The sequence below is a fragment of the Peromyscus leucopus genome, chromosome 5, assembly GCF_004664715.2.
Source record: "Peromyscus leucopus breed LL Stock chromosome 5, UCI_PerLeu_2.1, whole genome shotgun sequence".
NCBI lineage: Eukaryota > Metazoa > Chordata > Mammalia > Rodentia > Cricetidae > Peromyscus > Peromyscus leucopus.
In genome coordinates this window covers 111,440,274-111,459,523 of record NC_051067.1, presented here as the reverse complement: position 1 = coordinate 111,459,523, position 19,250 = coordinate 111,440,274, and the positions used below count along the sequence as shown (strand labels likewise).

Here is a 19,250-nt window from a genome sequence, read left to right as displayed (position 1 = left end):
GCCAATCAGCACAAACGACATTATTGTAGTTCTCGCCCACTTTGCGCTGCCCCGACCGGAAGTCATGTCACTTCCGCCCTTAGTAAATATGACCGCCCTCGTTCTGTCGTCCCTCTCACGCCCACAGGCCAGAGGCGGGGTGTCCACTCTCACGCTAAGTACGATTGGTCGCGAGGAGACTTGGGGCCCAGAGGAAGACGCTGCGGCTTTGAAGGCGTGTTCACGTTGTTTCGCTCTGGCGTCCAGGAACCCTTGGTTTCTGGGCTGCTCTCGATGGTATTTTTGGACGGATAGAGGACCCCGCGCAGGGCATTATGGGACCATGATGGCCGCTTTCAAACAGCAGAATTTGCCACTTTGAGACCGTCAGACCGAGCAGTGGCCGCGCTGGCGTCCCCAAATCAGGGGCAGAAGGTCCCGAGAGCTGTGCTTGGTGAGGTGAGTGTCTCTTCCTCTTTCCAGATCTGTCCTTCGGCCGCCATGGCGGCTCCAGGCGGCCTCGGTCGGTTCGCGGCGTAGGTTTTGGGCCCTGGTTTGAAGAGTTCCTCTTGTCCTTGTCAGCCAACTTTCTCTCCTCACTTGAGTGGTCTCGGACATCCAGCCTACCCCGGACTTTGTCCCTGTTCTGGTCACATCCCGGTGTTTGAGATCGAGGGAGCCGCCCTGCGCCCTCCCGTGTCTAGGACTACCCTAACCGGTTACCGGGTAGCTGGGAAGCCTGGATAGGGCTCCTGGTGCCTTCCTCCTTTCTCATAGAAATGTCTCTACTACGTCTGGTGGGTAATCTATAGGTAGCATGTTAGCTCCAAAGGACAGGGAATTTTTGTTTTTTTAAATCGGTATTGTTGAGAACAGCCATTGACTCAAGGATACATGAAGTAAGCGATTGCTGCCCAAGAAGTCCGTTGTGGCCTCTTTGCCACCGATCTGTCTCCATAATCTGGCCCTGGAATTCCAAAATTGCTATTTTGAGCGGCCAGTTAAGTCCTTCCTTGTCCTGTGCTGTGGATAACTTCTTGCTGTCCAGAGAAATGTTTGAGTCTTGTTCCCTTTTAATAAGTTATATTTATTCATTTACTTAAAAATCAGACTTTTAGTTTGCCATTTTGGGGCTATAGCAATTAACAAGACAGACAGCCTCTCGCTTGCGTACAGATGACATTTTAGGACATAGGTCATCATTCAGGTAACTGCTGAGAGCCTGTGTGTCTCAGCCTTCCTGTCTAGATTTCCTCATGTGTATATAGAGTAACTTTCTTCTTTGTTCCACCTGATGAAATTTCCAAATGAAACTCTCATTTCTTCATCCCAGTTATGTTTGCAGTCCTCTTTGGTAGAGCGATGCATGTTAATTAGAACATGGCAAAAGAAGTCTAGATTCCAGAGGTACATCTTTTTTTTTTTTTTTGGTTTTTCGAGACAGGGTTTCTCCGTGTAGCTTTGCGCCTTTTCCTGGAACTCACTTGGTAGCTCAGGCTGGCCTCGAACTCACAGAGATCCGCCCGCCTCTGCCTCCCGAGTGCTGGGATTAAAGGCGTTCGCCACCACTGCCCGGCCAGCGGTACATCTTAATTGGAATGAGAATAATTATCTATAGGTTCATGCTTATAAGCAGATGGTGTTAGGTAAAGATGAGTGTGTTATCAGCTGACCAACTGGGAGATCTTACAGTCTCTTAAACACTTTGCTGAAATGCCATTTCCTAACTTAATATTTCTCCTAAGTAAGTTTGGTGAACACATTGTTATTCAAGAGATTTTCCCTGCTATGGGGCACTTTTTTTTCCCCCTTTCCCACAAAACACTACTGATCACAGCAAAGCTCACCAAATGTGTAGAATATGGATGGTAAAATTATGGCCTTACACCTCTGCTCTATAGAACCTGTGGTTTAAAGGGGACGGGGATGGGCGGGTAGAAGAATGTATATAAAAAATTAGTAAGGAAACTAGTCAGTATATAGGAGCATAATATCAAGTATGTAATAATGACATTGATGAAACAACTGTGGGTCATATACAGATGTTTGGCCTCAGAGTGGTTCTGTGGATTGTATAAAGTAAAAGTGATTGCTGTTTCACAGATGGAGAAGTAATAGCTAACCAAGGCAGCTGCTTACTTTCACAGAAGCAGAAAATAACAAGAGCCTGTTTTTGTTTTTTGCTTTTTTAATGTCTGTTATTAGAGAGGGATGTGCTGCTGCAGTTCACATGTTTGTTTGGTGTTTGGAGGATGTGATGGGGGATCTTAGAGATGGTTATTCTGACTCTTAAGTGGGAGAAAGTGTATTCTGTAGAAGGGTGAAATTGCAGGAGACTACATTAGATAATGGGTGGAGGAACACATATGTGAGCGAAGGTGGTGGCTATGAATGAATGAATATCTCACTAAATAGTCTCGCTGCTATGAAACTTACCATGTATCTCACACTAGCTTCAAACTTGCCATCCTCTGGAGCCTCAGCCTCCCAAGTGCTAAGATTACAGGTGTGTATCACCATGCCCAGCTCCAGAACCTGGATTTTAATTGAGGTTTCTGATTTACATCTAGTTTCCCCTATACTTCCTTTATAGTATTCCAGTAAGAAGCCCTTACTGAGGTTTATTCATGTCTGGATGATAACCTCTTGATCCTAGCATTTGGTGTGTGTGTGTGTGTGTGTGTGTGTGTGTGTGTGTGTGTGTGTGTCTGTGTCTGTGTCTGTGTCTTTCATGTATGTTGGGGTGGGAACTGGGAACCTTTTTGAGATTGTCAGTGATTTGGTGGGAAAGTCTGCGAAAGTAGCCAAAGGGGCTAGGAGATGGTTCAGTTGGTGAAGTGCTTTCTCACAATCATGAGGACCCAAGTTTTGATCCCCAAAACCCACAGGAAAGCCACGAGTAGAGGCACAATGTGTTCTGAAGAGGCACAGACAGGCAGATCCCAGGAGCTTACTGACCAGCTAGCTTGGCTGAATTAGCTCCCAGTTTATTGAGAGACCCTGTCTCAAAAAGGAAGTAAGGGAGCAGCTGAAAAACACACCTGATAATGACCTCTGGCCTCATGTGCACACGGTGCATGTGTACCTGCATGGACACACACTCTCTTTCTCTCTCTGATAGCAGAAGATGTCCTGGGCTCACTGTAGGGAGGTGGGCTAGCCACTCAAATGTACTAGTTATTCTGGGGTACAGCAGAGCTGAGTTTTCTTATGTCCAGTTCTAATGGTTTGCCTTCCTTCCAGAGAAATCAGAGCCTGTGATGGAGGACACTGGTGAGGATACCTCCATCCATCGGTTGGAAGGCACCGATCTGGACTCTCAGGTTGGTGGTCTTATTTGCAAGACCAAAAGTGCGGCCAGTGAGCAGCATGTCTTCAAAGCCCCTGCTCCCCGCCCTTCACTGCTGGGACTGGACTTACTGGCTTCCCTGAAACGGAGGGAGCGAGAGGAGAAGGATGATGGGAATGACAAGAAAAAGTCCAGAGTCTCTTCTTACAAAGACTGGGAGGAGAGCAAGGATGATCAGAAGGAGGCCGAGGAGGAGGGTGATGAGCAGGCTGGCCGAGGTGGCCGGAAAGACAGGTAAGGAAAGAGGGTAAACGTTGGTGGCCAGGAAATACTAGCCCAGGTTTATCTCAGTTCCTAAGACATGTAAGAGCTTTGTGATTTTATTGTGGTTCTATAATACTGGTGGCAGATAGGAATTGGTTAGGATTTGTGGGGAAAATTCAAAGGCATCCTAGAAGTGGATGATGGAGTTTAAATGCCTAGGTTCGTGCCATGTACAAGCCCTCAGCACCAGGAGGATGCATGGGAGAGGACATATTGCTTGTTGGCATACTCTGAGGTAGAGGGAAGTGTTTTCTTCCATGAAGGGGCCTTTCCCAGCTCATCTCCCTGTTTCAGGCATTACCGATCTGCTCGGGTAGAGACTCCGTCCCACCCTGGGGGTGTGAGTGAGGAATTTTGGGAACGCAGTCGGCAGAGAGAGCGGGATCGGAGGGAGCATGGTGTCTATGCCTCATCCAAAGAAGAAAAGGATCGGAAGAAGGAGAAATCTCGGGATCGAGACTATGACCGCAAGAGAGACAGAGGTAAACTGCCCGTCACCTGTCCTGCTGCCCATTAGCATTTGAACCAGCAAGCCATTCTTTTCCTCTTTTGAGAACTTGTACAGTAATGCTCATTAATGGCCTGTAGTACAGCTGCTTTGCTTGTGTATGTGGTTCCTGTTTTATTGTGAAAACTGGGGATAAAGGAAATGATGGGTGACCTACTTAAGAAACCAGAGTTTACAGTGGCGTTGGTGATGGAGAAAGGACAGATTGTGGAACTAAGTGAGACTGGCCTGGACCAGCATTGTCTGTAGCTGAGGTCTGCTATACCGCCAAACTCTTGATGATAGACACGTAACTGTCCACTTTTGGTTCTTGTTGGAAAGTAACTGTTGTGTGAGTGTGACCCTTTCTATCCATTGAGAGAATGTGAGTGTGTGTTTCAGCCCACAGATCATGGGAGTGTGTGGTGGAGTACACCTGTGTGAGTGGGCGAGGCTTGTGCTTTCTGCCCAGTGCACATGGGTGTGTGTTAATATGAGGTAGCCATTTTTAACCCCCTCATGTGGCTCTCACAGATGACCGGGACAGAAGTAGGCACAGCAGCAGATCAGAGCGAGATGGAGGCTCAGAGCGCAGCAGCAGAAGAAATGAGCCAGAGAGCCCTCGACATCGGCCAAAAGGTATTCTCAGCTGTCCTCTGGTGGCTGGTAAGGGCTCAGGGGCCTAGGGGGCGGAATGAGCGGTGGTCAGCTGTGTTGCCAGGCAGCGAGTTGGATTTCAGTGTGACCCTCTGAGTTAGGGGACCTGAGCAAGGTGGGTGTGACCCTGTCCCTCTTGGGTGGATGTGCTTCCTGGGGGTATGGGCTGTTTGCCACAAGGCAGGTTTTTCAAACTATTTGTTTTAAGATGAAGAGGTTTGCAGAGAGAAACTGATTCCTTCAGTGTTGTGTTAAACAGTGAAAGCTGGACTATTTAATTCAGTCTCTTTAAAAATTGTCATCACTATCTTATCTATAGTAAGTAAGTACAAGGTTGTGAAATAGGGAAATAAGTAAGGGCTGTCACCATGGCCCTGGTGAAACCTTGCTGCCAAGCCTCGTGATCTGAGTTATTTACCAGGACCCACATGATGGAAGGAGAGCTGACTCCTGAGAATGGTCATCTGACCGCTGCATTTGTGCTTGGCACATGCATGCACACGAACACACACAGTTAAATAAATACACGTAATTAAGAAATAAGTTGGGAAACTAGGTATGGTGGTTTATGCCTATAATCCAGCACTTTGGAAGCTGAGGCAGGAGGATTGTAAGTTTGAGGCAATGTCAGCTACATAGAGTTATGCTGTCTGAAGTCATGTCTCATTGACATGGGATGTTTACTGTGGATGTCTCCTTGGCCCCAGATGCAGCCACCCCTTCAAGGTCCACCTGGGAAGAGGAGGACAGCGGCTATGGTTCTTCAAGACGCTCTCAGTGGGAATCACCGTCCCCAACACCTTCCTATCGGGACTCTGAGCGGAGCCATCGGCCATCCACTCGCGATCGAGACAGGTGATGGATGGGTGGGGCAGCCAGGGCCGGTGGTGAGAGGGATGTGGCCAGGGAGAGTTGCTGCAGCTGGGGACATAGTTCAGCTTAGTGACAGCTGACCTCGACATTTCCCAGGACTGTGAGGAGCAAGTACTCAGATGACACACCTCTGCCAACCCCTTCCTACAAGTACAACGAGTGGGCTGACGACAGAAGACACTTGGGGTCCACCCCACGTCTTTCCAGGGGCCGAGGTAAGGCCTGGAAGGCAGGAGCAGAAAAACTGATTGGTCAGGGTGGAGGGTTTGGAGGGTGGGGATGAGGTGGGTGGGGGAGGCTGAGTGGAGGCCGCACTCAAGCGAGCAGTTTTGCAGTTCTGGTCCCGGTCAGCTGGAGTTGTGGACTGACCCTGCCCTCTGCTTCCTTTAGGGAGACGAGAGGACGGGGAAGAGGGGATCTCCTTTGACACGGAGGAGGAGCGGCAGCAGTGGGAGGATGACCAGCGGGTAAAGGGGCGTCAGGAGGGCGGACAGGAAGTGGGGGTGACTGTCCCTACGGGGGTGTGGAGAGGTGGTGTCAGAGCCAAGGGCTCTGAGGCCCGCCAGCAGGCCTGCTGTTCCGTTCAGAGCGCTGGACTTTGAGAGACTAGCTGCACAGCGAAGCTTTTGTACTGATGCAGCCAGTCAGACATGACGCCTGGGGTGGGACCTCTGGGGTAAATGTGCGTGGTGCTGGCATGGCAGCCTGCCCTGTCAAGTCAGAGCTGTCTGGTCTCCTCCTGGCCTTCTCCAGGTCTCTTGTGCTGACCACAGGCTGCTGCTGGTGTTCATGGACTTCTCACCAGCTGCCGTGGCCTGTCCCTGTCCTCATGCTTTGTCTCCTCCTCTGCAGCAAGCGGACCGGGACTGGTACATGATGGACGAGGGCTACGATGAGTTCCACAACCCCCTGGCCTACTCGTCCGAGGACTATGTGAGGCGGCGGGAGCAGCACCTGCACAAGCAGAAGCAGAAACGCATTTCAGCCCAGCGCAGACAGATCAATGAGGTGAGGCTGCCGCGGGGGCCGGGCGTGTGGGAGGAGTCTCCCCGTGCCACATGACAACACCAGACAGCTGGCTGTTTACAGACAGGGCCGGGTCAGATATACCCGGGGAGCGGGAGCGGGAGTGGGAAGCTTTGGGTAGCTTAGAACACCTACCTGGCTCCTGCTTCTCTTCTGCCACACTCTGAGAAGGGTCTGTGGGGAGAGCGGCATGGTGATGCCTGCCTCTGGGTGTATTTTGGTATCTGTCAGGCTTGGTCCCTAGCTGCCTCTTGGGAAAAAGGGCTGCAAGTGCCTCAGCTTTGGTGGTGACTTCTGTCTAAGGAGCTACAGGGTGTGGGTCCATTAAGACTCTGTCACGTGTGGACTTGCCAGTTAGCCTTTCGAGATCTCTCTTAGTTGCAGGCTGAATGTGGCTCCCTGTGTCCCCACAGGATAATGAGCGCTGGGAGACGAACCGAATGCTCACCAGTGGGGTGGTCCATCGGCTGGAGGTGGACGAGGACTTTGAAGAGGACAACGCGGCCAAGGTGCATCTGATGGTGCACAACCTGGTGCCTCCTTTCCTGGATGGGCGCATCGTCTTCACCAAGCAGGTAGGCTTCTTTCTGGGGCCAGAGACTTGGAAGTTGGACAGCACTGGAGAGCACTGGGAGGACGGAAGGGCTGGGTGCAGTCGTGTGGCGAGTCCAGGGGCTAGTGACTCTTTACAGGGCCTGTGAACAGCAGGCCATCTGGTCGACGTTAGTGACCGGTGGGGAATTTCTCTTCCTCCCCTACTGCCTGCAGCCAGAGCCTGTAATCCCAGTGAAGGATGCCACCTCAGACCTGGCCATCATCGCTCGGAAAGGCAGCCAGACCGTCCGCAAACACAGGGAACAGAAGGAGCGGAGAAAGGTTGGTACCCTGCCGCTTGGGCTGAGGGCCACGCGGCTCTTTTCTCAGTCCTGTTAAAACTCTCAAGACTGCATGGAGATCCCACCGGCAGTCAGAGGACGTGCTTGTGTGAATCGAGAAGCAGCCCAAGGAGGGTACTGTGCTCTACTCGGTCCTTAGTTTAGGCGACCACAGGGTCTGGTGCCGGGCCCTGGAGGCTTGAGATGTGTGGCTTGGTGCTACCAGTGCCTTGTGGGAATTTCCTGTCTGCCAGATGACGCCTGCTCTCCACCGGCGTTGTTCTTAGCAGAGGATGCGCGACTTCCCTCCTCTTGTCTTCTTCAGGCTCAGCACAAGCACTGGGAACTGGCAGGGACCAAACTAGGAGACATCATGGGTGTCAAAAAAGAGGAAGAGCCGGATGAGGCTGTGACAGAAGATGGGAAAGTGGACTACAGGTGGGTCGGCTGGCCAGCAGCAAGTGTGCTCAAAAGTGTGCCTCGTGCCTCGGAGTCTTCAATGGTTTTGGTCGGTTGTCCCCCGGGTCTCCTGTCTGCCGTGCGACTAGACGACTGCCCTCCCCCCCTCCCCATTGCTGTCCCCCCGGGTCTCCTGTCTGCTGACGGTAGACGACTGTAGACTGACTGCCCTGGGGACTCCTCCCACCGTCCCCATTGCTGTCCCCTCGGGTCTCCTGTCTGCTGACGGTAGACGACTGTAGACTGACTGCCCTGGGGACTCCTCCCGCTGTCCCCATTGCTGCTGCAGTGACGGTCATGTAGACTGAGGTCAGGGAGGTGAAGGACTTGGCTCGAGGGCACCCAGCGAGGAAATGGTGCTTGAGTTCAGCCCCAGACAGTCCTGTGGGGGACTCCCTGCTCTTTGAGGTGTTCCACGTGGGAGGGCAGATTTCTTTCCTTGGTCGGACTTCAGTACGTTGGAGGAACTGCTTTTTAAGTCCGAGAGGCTCTCTCTTTTGGTAGTACGTTATCTGTTCATGGAGGTTTTTACAGCTCTTGAGTCCCTGCTTAGTGGAGTCCCTGCATTGGGTGGGCACTAGACTCACATGCCCCTTTCTCTCCTCATCCTTGGAGTAATGCTATGTCCCCATGGAAACATCATCTTGACCTGGTAGTTCTCTAGTAGTTCTGTGTGAAGTGTCGCAAATAAAAGTTGGTATTACTGGTCAGCCCTGCTGGGCTCTGGGTCATTTAGTCCCTTACGTTTCAGTTGTCAGGTGACCGGGTAGACTGAGTGAAATTAGGCATAGAAACTTGAAGGAGCTTGGGGCAGAGCTGAGGGAGGAAAGGACTCTTGGGGAAGGTGGGTGGAATGGTCTAGGGTGTAACCATGTATCAGACACTGATTACTTACATAGAAACAAGACAAATATAAGTGAGCTGTTCTCACAGTTCTTTGAAAGTGAGGCCTTTGCACTGTGCAGCCCTATAAAGGGAGGGAGGAGTTCTGATCTATGTCCTTTACTGTGTAGCCAGAACTTGGAAGATCTGTGGCTGTGTAAAGTGGTTGCCCGGGATCTTCTGTCTAATTAGTGACCTGCTGGTTAATTTCAGCTCCTCTTCTGGCCGCACTTTGTTTAGGATGGGCGATCCTCCCATCTTGAAGGTCTGCTCCGATCCCTGTCAGCTGTTTGGTCAGGGCTCTGGACTGTGTGTGATGGGTGACGGAGTCTTGTGCCATGGGCTGCTCCTTAGGCCCAGTGAGATGCAGTCTTGGATGGCCAGGCTGCTTTGGTGTCTAGGAGGTTGATTGCTTCTTGTCGCAGTTGTTCACATTCTTGGGAGCGAGAAGGAGGGCAGCTAACTTACCCTGAGGGACAGTGTGGGGAGATCATATGTGCTGTTGCGTTTTCCAGGACTGAGCAGAAGTTTGCAGATCACATGAAGGAGAAAAGTGAGGCCAGCAGTGAGTTTGCAAAGAAGAAGTCCATCTTGGAGCAGAGGCAGTACCTGCCCATCTTTGCTGTACAGCAGGAACTTCTCACCATCATCAGGTAATGTCCGGAGGCTCTGTGGCCCAGGGAGGGGCGTCTCATGGGGAAGGGAAATAGTGTTTTCCCAGTGGATTGGCTTAGGGTATGCTGCATGAAGTGATGTGACCTTACTTCCTTTAGTGCTTCAGGTTCAACGTGGCTGTGTCCAGACATTTCAGGTTGTAGTTTCTTAAGAGGCTGGCTTTTGGTGAAGCTAGGCTTTACCAGTGGCAGCAAAGACTTCTTAAGGTTTCTTGGGGAGTTTTCTCGAGAGTGGCTTTCCACTCAGGCTGCTCAATGCTTTGCTTGCTCTTCCTTGTAGAGATAACAGCATTGTGATCGTGGTTGGGGAGACAGGGAGCGGCAAGACCACTCAGCTGACCCAGTACTTGCATGAAGATGGCTACACGGACTATGGGATGATTGGCTGCACCCAGCCCCGGCGTGTGGCTGCCATGTCAGTGGCCAAGAGAGTCAGCGAAGAGATGGGGGGAAACCTTGGAGAAGAGGTGAGTGGGCATGAGGTCTGAGCCATGTAGCCTTTTCCTGATAGCTTCTGCCATTTGTGCTGGAGGCTGTGGTCTGCTTAGGCTGGACCCCAGTCTGAGGGGGCTCACCGTGAGTTAGTAGTGGCTGCTTTCTGAGCTGTGTCTCTGCCCCCAGGTGGGTTATGCCATTCGCTTTGAAGACTGCACTTCTGAAAACACCTTGATCAAATACATGACTGATGGGATCCTGCTCCGAGAGTCCCTCCGGGAGGCTGACCTGGATCATTACAGTGCCATCATCATGGATGAGGCCCATGAACGGTCCCTCAACACTGACGTGCTCTTTGGGCTGCTCCGGGAGGTAAGAGCTCTGGGGTCTGTTCCTTCTGTGGCTGAGGTGCTCCAGGTGAGTTCCTCTGACGCTCCCAGGTCGCCTGCTCAGTCCTGCTGGTGTCTTTTCTTACTCAGCTGAGTGACTTGTGGTTCATGGTTCCATCATTCAGTCCAGGGTTGATAAACCTAGTGCACAGCTTTCCCAGCTTTGGCTTCTGCTTTCTCTGTGGTAACAAGCTGAGGCTGTAGGCCCACGCCACAGGCGCCTCTGTTGACCCCTTCTCGTAGGTCGTGGCTCGGCGCTCAGACCTGAAGCTCATCGTCACATCAGCTACTATGGATGCAGAGAAATTTGCTGCCTTCTTTGGGAATGTCCCCATCTTCCACATCCCAGGGCGTACCTTCCCTGTTGACATCCTCTTCAGCAAGGTACAGAGCCCTCTGTCCTTTGGCGTGCTCGGAAAAGGCAGCTGGAGGAGGTGGGGTGCGGAGCTGGGGAAGACGTAGTCAGTGCCATGGGGCAAATGGGCAGCCTGCAGCTCCAGAGATCCGGTGGACATAGCCCTGTGCTCTGAGGAAGGCTTTATGTCCTTGTTTCTGAAGTCAGGGCCTAGGGAGAGACCAGCTCTAATTGTAAGGGCCACAGCAATCAGGCTCATCCTGAGGTTGGCATCCCTGAGTCCAGTTCTGCAGTCCAGACAGGTGACAAAGCTGTGTGTCCTCTGGGGGTTGCTGACCTGTGCTGCCACTGTACCCTCTCACTGCCCTCTGTTGGTGTTGCAGACCCCACAGGAAGATTATGTGGAGGCCGCGGTGAAACAGTCCTTGCAGGTACACCTGTCTGGGGCCCCTGGAGACATCCTTATCTTCATGCCTGGCCAAGAGGACATTGAGGTGCGTGCTTTGGCCCCCACTGGGGCAGATGGGTGAAACCTGTGCATGAGAGTTTGGGCCTCCAGGGTCTCATGACTTCTTCCTGTGCCTTAGGTGACATCTGACCAGATTGTGGAACACCTGGAAGAGCTGGAGAATGCGCCTGCCTTGGCTGTGCTGCCCATCTACTCCCAGTTGCCTTCTGACCTCCAGGCCAAAATCTTCCAGAAGGTGTGATGGGGACCTTTGGTGTCCTACAGAGGAGGGCAAGAGCAGGTGGGAAGTGGGCTTTTGCTTGTTCAGTCTTTCTTTCCTGAAGACTTAACTCTCTTCCTGCATGTCCTGATTGGTTGGCCCTAGGCTCCAGATGGCGTCCGGAAGTGTATCGTTGCTACCAACATTGCTGAGACGTCTCTGACTGTTGATGGCATCATGTTTGTTATCGACTCTGGCTACTGCAAGTTAAAGGTAAGGAGTGATACGGGAGGTTGGACTCTGGGTCCTCACCCAGAGTGAATTCAGCATAGAGGCTCTAAGTCAGGCCCTGGTCCACCCCGTTAGGTGCACAAGAGAGTGGCAGCGGTGTTGGTTAACAGTGAGCCCTGATCTTGCCACGTGTGTGGTTCAGCTAATCCTTGTGGTAGCTTGATGGTATAGATAATTGAAGCAACTCTGTAGTGGTCACAGAGCCGGTATCGATGGAGACTTCCTTGAGTCTCCGGCTCTAAAATGACAGCCAGTTGAGGTGTTAGGACACTTCCTCTGTGGTGAGTAGTAGCGGGGTTTGTCTTTGTCTCAGGGCTACTTTTCTTTCCCCTCACTCTGTCCTTAATCAGTTCTTTTGTGTACCCTACTAGGTCTTCAACCCCAGGATTGGCATGGATGCTCTGCAGATTTACCCCATCAGCCAGGCCAACGCCAACCAGAGGTCAGGGAGAGCTGGCAGGACGGGCCCAGGTCAGTGTTTCAGGTAGGAGCCCTGTGCTAGCCTGCTTCTTAGGGCAGTGCTGGGACTACGGACCAGAACCCTGGGCCCTTCTCTGGTGCTGGCCCTCCTTAGAGCTGCCACTGGGTGGTGCCGATGAGTGGAAGCAGTCTTCCGAGGGGTTTCTGCCCTGAGACAGTTCTGTAGGAAGGGACCTGCAGTGATCAGCAGCAAGGACAACAGGCCCCTCCAGAGGCTGGGTCTGAGTAAATGCTTTTTCACTTGCCTGATTACTTTTTCTCCTCTGTTTTTATGACTGAAAAAGAAGAATGCATTCACTAGAAATCCAGCAAATACATAGAGATGTTAAGACAGTAAACCTTGCTGTAATTCTAGGCTTAGACACTTTGGCTCCCCCAGACGTATAGGAGGCTCCAGCGGAAGAGCCAGGGTTAGAAGACCGGTTGAGCAGATAGAAGTGGGTGGCGCAGGTCCCTGCTTGTAGGATTTGTTGGCTGTTAGGATGAGGCTCTTGAATAGTATATTCGACATTCTGCTGTGTGGTTCCTGAGTGTAGCCAGTCCATGGGAGAGGCCGGCAGGCCAGCCTGGGGCAGGTACAGCCCAGTCATTGGCTTCTCCCTGGCAGACTCTACACACAGAGTGCTTACAAGAACGAGCTCCTGACCACCACAGTGCCTGAGATCCAGAGGACCAACCTTGCCAATGTAGTGCTCCTGCTCAAGTCCCTGGGGGTGCAGGACCTGCTGCAGTTCCACTTCATGGACCCGCCCCCAGAGGACAACATGCTCAACTCCATGTATCAGCTCTGGATCCTCGGAGCCCTGGATAACACAGGTGCATGGCCGGGAGCTGCTGGGACCTCGAGGGACTGGCCCGCTGCTCGCTTTCATCCTCTGGACACTGCTTTTCCGGCTTTGTTTCCGCTGTAGGTGGTCTCACTTCCACGGGGCGCCTGATGGTGGAGTTCCCACTGGACCCGGCTCTCTCCAAGATGCTCATCGTGTCATGTGACATGGGCTGCAGCTCTGAGATCCTGCTCATCGTCTCCATGCTTTCAGTCCCTGCCATCTTCTACAGGCCCAAGGTAGGAAGGCGGCTTCTCTCCCCAGAGGGCTCGAGGGATCATTTGATCCTGTGTGTTCCGGGCATGGAGATGCTGCCTTTGCTGTCTTCTCATAGGGAGAAGTGGAGGAGGTGGGAGGGCTGCGTCAGTGGGCCTCACAGTGTTCTGGAAATTTGCAAGACCATCTTTGATCTCTTAGTATGGTTCTGCCTGAGACCTAAGGTTTTAGTTTATTTTATTAGAAGTTATTTTTATTTTGTATTGTTGGGCATATTGACATGTTGGCAGGTCTAGTGTGAGAACCTTGGGATATGCCCTATGGGTCTGGCCTCCCTGTGCCTATATTTAAAGGTCCCTGTTTCTTTCCCTAGGGCAGAGAGGAGGAGAGCGATCAAATCCGGGAGAAGTTTGCTGTCCCGGAAAGTGACCATCTGACTTACCTGAATGTCTACCTGCAGTGGAAGAACAATAATTACTCTACCATCTGGTGCAATGACCATTTCATCCATGCCAAGGCCATGCGGAAGGTGGGGCGGCAGCCCAGAGGGGCACAGTCTGGAGGAAGGGGTGGTATGGTGGAGGGGAGGCTCCATCCTGTCTTGTCTGTGTCCTGTTCTAGGTTCGGGAGGTAAGGGCCCAGCTCAAGGATATCATGGTGCAGCAGCGGATGAGCCTGGCCTCGTGTGGTACTGACTGGGACATTGTCAGAAAGTGTATCTGTGCTGCCTATTTCCACCAGGCAGCCAAGCTCAAGGTGAGCCGAGGAGCCACAGAGCTCTGGCCCCTTTTGACACCTGTGTGCAAGCAAAGTCCTTTCTCATGCAGGTTGTAGCTTGTGTCAAGATGGTGTTGGTGATGTGGCCACCTGTTTTCTCTTCTAGGGGATTGGGGAGTATGTGAACATCCGCACAGGGATGCCCTGCCACTTACACCCCACCAGCTCCCTCTTTGGAATGGGCTACACCCCCGACTACATTGTGTATCATGAGCTGGTCATGACCACCAAGGTGAGTCTTGCCCGAGGAGTTCCAGTTTTGGGGCCCACTGACTGGAGCTAGGGCTTTGCAGCCCTCTTCTGTCTTGAATAGAGCTCTGGAGACCTGAGACACCGGTTTTTTTCTGCAGGGCCTTTCAGGCTGCTCTTCAGCTGGGGTTCTTGTGGGAATATTATCAGGTTAACGTGTAGGAATACAGCGGCCTCAGCTGTGCCAGAGGATCGCCCCCTGCTGGTGCCATCGGAGGGGCTTTCTGCATGCCTGGGCTTTCCTGTTGGATGCTGAGGGCTGTTTCCTCAAGCATAGGGGATTGTGGGTGGAGAAGGGATGACAATTCCAGTGTCCCTTGCATTTTCCAGCCTCACAGGACTAGCAGTGGGACCCTTCTCACGTGGCTCGTCATCGTGAAATCATGCTGGGAAGGACATGGCTCCCCTGTGACCTCTACCCTGTTGCTTTTCTGCCCACAGGAGTACATGCAGTGTGTGACCGCTGTGGATGGAGAGTGGTTGGCGGAGCTGGGTCCGATGTTCTACAGTGTGAAGCAGGCAGGCAAATCTCGGCAGGTAAGGGCCCTGTGCTTCCAGGCGGGTGCTGTTTGCCTGTGGGCAAGAGTTTCCTTCTGCCTGCTGTAAAAGGCTTGTTACCGTCTGTCCCCTCACCCTCTCCCCAAGTGTAAAAGCTGCGACCTAGCCAGCCTGCCTGTCTGGTATTCTGCACTCTTCTGGTTGGTTGGTCAGCTGGGAGTTTTTTACTTTATAAACTTAATCAAAAACTTCAAAAACTCATAAAACTAGACAAAATACTATAAAGAATCACTGTAATTAACTAAATCTCTCATTCTCTGAAAGTGAAATGTCTTATTTTGCTCCTTTTTTTTTAACCTACCCCCTGCTCACCCCTCTCCTCCTCCCAGAACATTGTAAAGTGTGCCTCCAGAGATTGTTATTTTTATCCTTAAGTACTTGGGATGAGTAGGACTCATTTCAACAACATCGCTTGTGTGACAGTATCACTCCTCACAGTTGCTCTCCCGTGTCACCCAAGTCTCCATTCCTATCCAGAAGTTCTCATTTATCTCAGATAACGTCCCACGATTGGTTGACTTGAATTGGGGTGGGACATTGCCGGGGTGTTTATGTGCGTTAATACCTTCGTTCTGGTACAGGATCTGCTTTCTCTCTATGACACCGATTTACTGAAGCAATTGTCATCTGTCCCATGGAATGTTCCACAGTGTGCATTTGGCTGATTGCTTCCTTTAGTGGTGGCTAACGTGTGTCTCTTTCACGTATGCTTCGGTAACTAAAGGCCTGATAGGCCCTGGTTCATGTGATGACGCATACATGACCCAGTTTTGATGATGCTCAGATGCAGGTGTGGTCCCTGCCTCTGTTCGTCTCCTCTATCCATGACTCCATCTCAGGGGTTTGGTGTCTGCTAATGAACAACACTTTAATCTGTTGGGTAGGGGTGGAAAATGAAGCTCTGCTTTTGCATTCCCACTTTGCCACATAATTATCTCCACACTGGGACAGACACGGCTTCCTTTCTAGCCCCGTGATTTCTGTGTCGCTCCTGGCATGGTTTTGACCTTGACTGGAAGACCGTGTGGACCGGCTGTGGTGTAGTTTAGTAGTGAACCGCTAGCATGCCTTCAGTCTTCAGTACTGCCTGGAGAAGAAGGGGAACCTTGACTTGGGGCTGCCTTGGCAGTTTTTGGGGCTGGAGGGGAGGCTCAGTGGGTAAGAGTGCCTGCTGGGTAAGCATGGGGACTGGGGTTCAAATCCCTAGCACTCATAAAAAGCTGGGAATAGCCACGCACATCTGCAACCCCATTGCTGGGGGTCAGAGACAGAGACTGAAGGCTAGCCTTGGTGAACTTCAGATTCGGTGAGGGACCCTGTTTCAAGGGAATAACGTGGTGAACAACCAACAACACCATCCCCCTTTGGCTTGTGCGTGGTTCATGCAGCCACATATGTGTACACATGCACACACATGTACTGGAGAAGAGTGTCAGTACTTACTGGCTTGTGTGGAGTGCTGAGGGGCGACTGGCTAGGACTGAATTATCCAGTGTCTATCTTGAGTATTTTACAAAAGTCCCGAGCTGCAGAAGGCCAGGTGCCCTTAGTGCTGGGACGTAGAGAAACACAGGCCCCAAGCTCAGATGCAGTCTCTGCAGCCAGTCTCCTTTGCCTTTTTCTAGGAGAATCGTCGGCGGGCTAAAGAAGAAGCCTCTGCCATGGAGGAGGAGATGGCCCTGGCCGAGGAGCAGCTGCGTGCCCGGCGGCAGGAGCAGGAGAAGCGCAGCCCACTGGGCAGTGTCAGGTGAGGCTTGGCCTTGGAGATGCACCCGGGGCCCGGCAGGTGCTAGGTCGGTTTTAAGAGAAGTTCTCAGTTGAAAGGGGAAATTAAAGGGAGGTGGCTTTGTGCTGGGTGGTCACACGTGGAGGTGGTAGTTGGACAACGTGGAACTGTCCACTGCAATTCTTAGCCATTATTCTATAGATTCAGGGCCTGGAGTGGGCTGGAGTCTTGGGGTGGATCTTACAGCTTTATTGTCAGGCAAGGGACTGAAAAAACATCCCAGACAGGAGAGAGCCTTGGGCTCCTGCACCTGTGCTGATGTGACGCCTGGAGTTAGGGCAAACCTGACAGCTAGGGCACTGTGGTCTGTCCTCACATCATCCAGCACCAGTGAGTTTCCTCTTTAGATCTGGGGTTCCCACGGGCGTGCTCTGCTTTCTGGAGTGATTCGGGGACTCAGGACAGTTCAGTGAATAGGTTTATTACTGAAAACACGGAATCAGCCGAAGGGAGAAGGGTATGGAAGGACAGGGTGGATCCTAAATGTGAAGACTCATTCCTCGGGGCCGTTACCCTGGCACATTGATTTGACTTTCAGGCACACTCCAGTGAGCTTTGGTGCTCATGGTTTTTAACTGGGTTCTGTGACATTGGCGTGGATGGTTGAATCATCACCACCAGTGGTTGAACTCAGCGTCTGGTCCTCTCCCCCACCCCGCCCGCTCTCCAGGTTTAGGCTGGTACCACGTGGCTCAGAGCCTCAGCTCTCAGCACATTGCTGGTCTTTTTGGCCAGGCCAGCCAGCTCCATCTTACTCCAGGTGAACATGAACTGTCAAGAGTGATCTGAGGGCCCTTTGTGAGTAGCAGAGATGTCCTGGTCACTCGGCTAATTCCTCTGGGGACAAGGACAAACCCAAGTGGTGATCTCCTTATCTAGGGGCCACAAAAGGAGTTGTCTAAAAACAGATTGTACATGTTCCTTAACAGATGTCAGAGTGGCGTGACTTCCTTTACTGCTCTGCTCACTGGGGATGGGGAACAAAGGGGGTGTAGAGTGTGCTGTGGATGAGGTCCTTCAGCCTTGGAGCTGCTGTGCGTCGGGTCAGAAAGAGCAAGGCCTCGAGGCCTTTGGTCCTGTTGGACCTCTGCTCAGGGAGAAGCATTGTTTCCCACCTCCTCTTTCTGTGTGTCCAGGTCCACAAAGATCTACACTCCAGGTCGGAAGGAGCAGGGGGAGCCCATGACACCTCGTCGCACACCAGCCCGCTTTGGACTGTGAACTGGGCTGTCCAGAAGACGGCAGCCAGGGACTGAGCTCCGAGCTCTCCAGCCAAAGTGCTCTAAGGACGTGGACATAGCCTCCCATCTGTGTGTTCATCTAGTCTGGGGCAGTTCCTGCTGAGTCAGGCTCTGCCACAGGAAGAAGCATCCCGATGCAGGGCTTGGCAGGAACAGACTGCAGAGTGAATAAGCAGCTGCTTGAGCAGCAGGAGGTGGCTGGGCCATCGCATCCGCATAGCCTGTCTCCAGGACACTTGGTGTATGAGCAACTTGCTTCGACTGAATCTTTTTTAATCCTTGTGTAAAGTAGCAAGATAGAAGCAGAGACGCTTGTAATTTGGTTATCACTCGGGATTTGGAAATAAATATATTATTTGTAAAATGTGATTGCATTTTTAATTTCCTTTCTCTTTCACTGCTCTTATCTCTGCAATAAAGACAGGATAGGCAGATTCCTTGTCCTTCCTGTCCTTGGATAGATCTTTCTAGAACCTTAGCTCTGCTTTCTCTACCTTATTCTGCTGATGGGGTTGCTTTCATGGGGGCATGAGTATGTGGAGTGTGTGTGTACACATGTTTATGTGCTTATGTGCATATATGAGTGAGTGTGCATGCACATGGGTATGTGTGAGGAGGCCAGAGATACTACGCGTCTTCCTATTTTTTCATGGGCACCGGGGATCTGACCCCATGTCTTCATTCTCATGTGATGAGCACGTCAGTACTGAGCCAGCTTCCTAGCTTATGGGCAGGAATTCTGGAGGTGGGATTGACTGAATGCGAGCCCCTTAGGTGTAGAGACTTGAGAATGGCTCAGGGCATCCAGCGCAGGACAGGCCAAGCTCTGTGAATCCCAGCTGTTTCTGAGGCTGGTAGGCAATGGTGAGGCCTTGATGGCCTACTAATGGGAGGGAGGGGAGCAGGGCCTTGGTTTAGCCTTCCCAGGGGAGTTGGCTTCTTTACAGAGGTGCATGCTGTTTAGAGGCTTCCACCTGCTTGCTTGGGTAACGTAATTTTGGCGCTGGGTGGGAAGTCCAGAAGAAGGTGGCTTGGTAGGGGACCCATGTACAGGTTCAGGCTTAGGATACAGTAGTACAGAAGAATGGATTCTAACTGATAGATTTATGACTGATAAACAGAGACTGTGGGCACAAACCCCTTTACATGTTCCTTTAGATGAGGAAACGGGATATTAAAACTACGGGTCTGATGCACCTTTAAAAGTCAGGAAGTCCTGGCCAAGGGCACAGGTGCCACAAGAAGCATGGACAGCCTCCTGCAGGTCTTCCTGGAGGTGACTTGTGTTAAAGCTGCTGGCTGCCTGGGATTCGGTCTGGACCTGTGTCTACGAGGTTTTCATGCAATTACAGATGCTTTTCTTTGTAGGGCAGCTTTATCACTGGTTCTTACTGGCTTCTGGTGATGGTTCTCTTTTAGTGGACAGAAACATTTCTAAAAATGTCCTGTGGTC

The 19,250-nt window shown here is 51.8% G+C and overlaps 1 protein-coding gene across 1 annotated transcript; it reads left to right on the top strand.

Annotated features, from left to right (window-relative positions):
- Positions 1 to 111: 111 nt before the first annotated feature.
- On the top strand, positions 112 to 18,166 carry Dhx38 (DEAH-box helicase 38). Its single transcript, XM_028891068.2, has 27 exons — positions 112 to 438; positions 3,223 to 3,562; positions 3,887 to 4,074; positions 4,614 to 4,718; positions 5,444 to 5,591; positions 5,706 to 5,824; positions 6,000 to 6,076; positions 6,462 to 6,617; positions 7,049 to 7,210; positions 7,404 to 7,511; positions 7,836 to 7,948; positions 9,367 to 9,504; positions 9,806 to 9,992; positions 10,147 to 10,332; positions 10,593 to 10,733; positions 11,088 to 11,198; positions 11,292 to 11,408; positions 11,538 to 11,645; positions 12,035 to 12,147; positions 12,751 to 12,959; positions 13,055 to 13,209; positions 13,560 to 13,715; positions 13,808 to 13,942; positions 14,070 to 14,195; positions 14,654 to 14,749; positions 16,396 to 16,517; positions 17,693 to 18,166. The coding sequence occupies exons 2-27, from the start codon at positions 3,240 to 3,242 to the stop codon at positions 17,775 to 17,777; spliced, it is 3,684 nt and encodes a 1,227-aa protein (XP_028746901.1). The 5' UTR covers positions 112 to 438; positions 3,223 to 3,239; the 3' UTR covers positions 17,778 to 18,166.
- Positions 18,167 to 19,250: the final 1,084 nt, after the last annotated feature.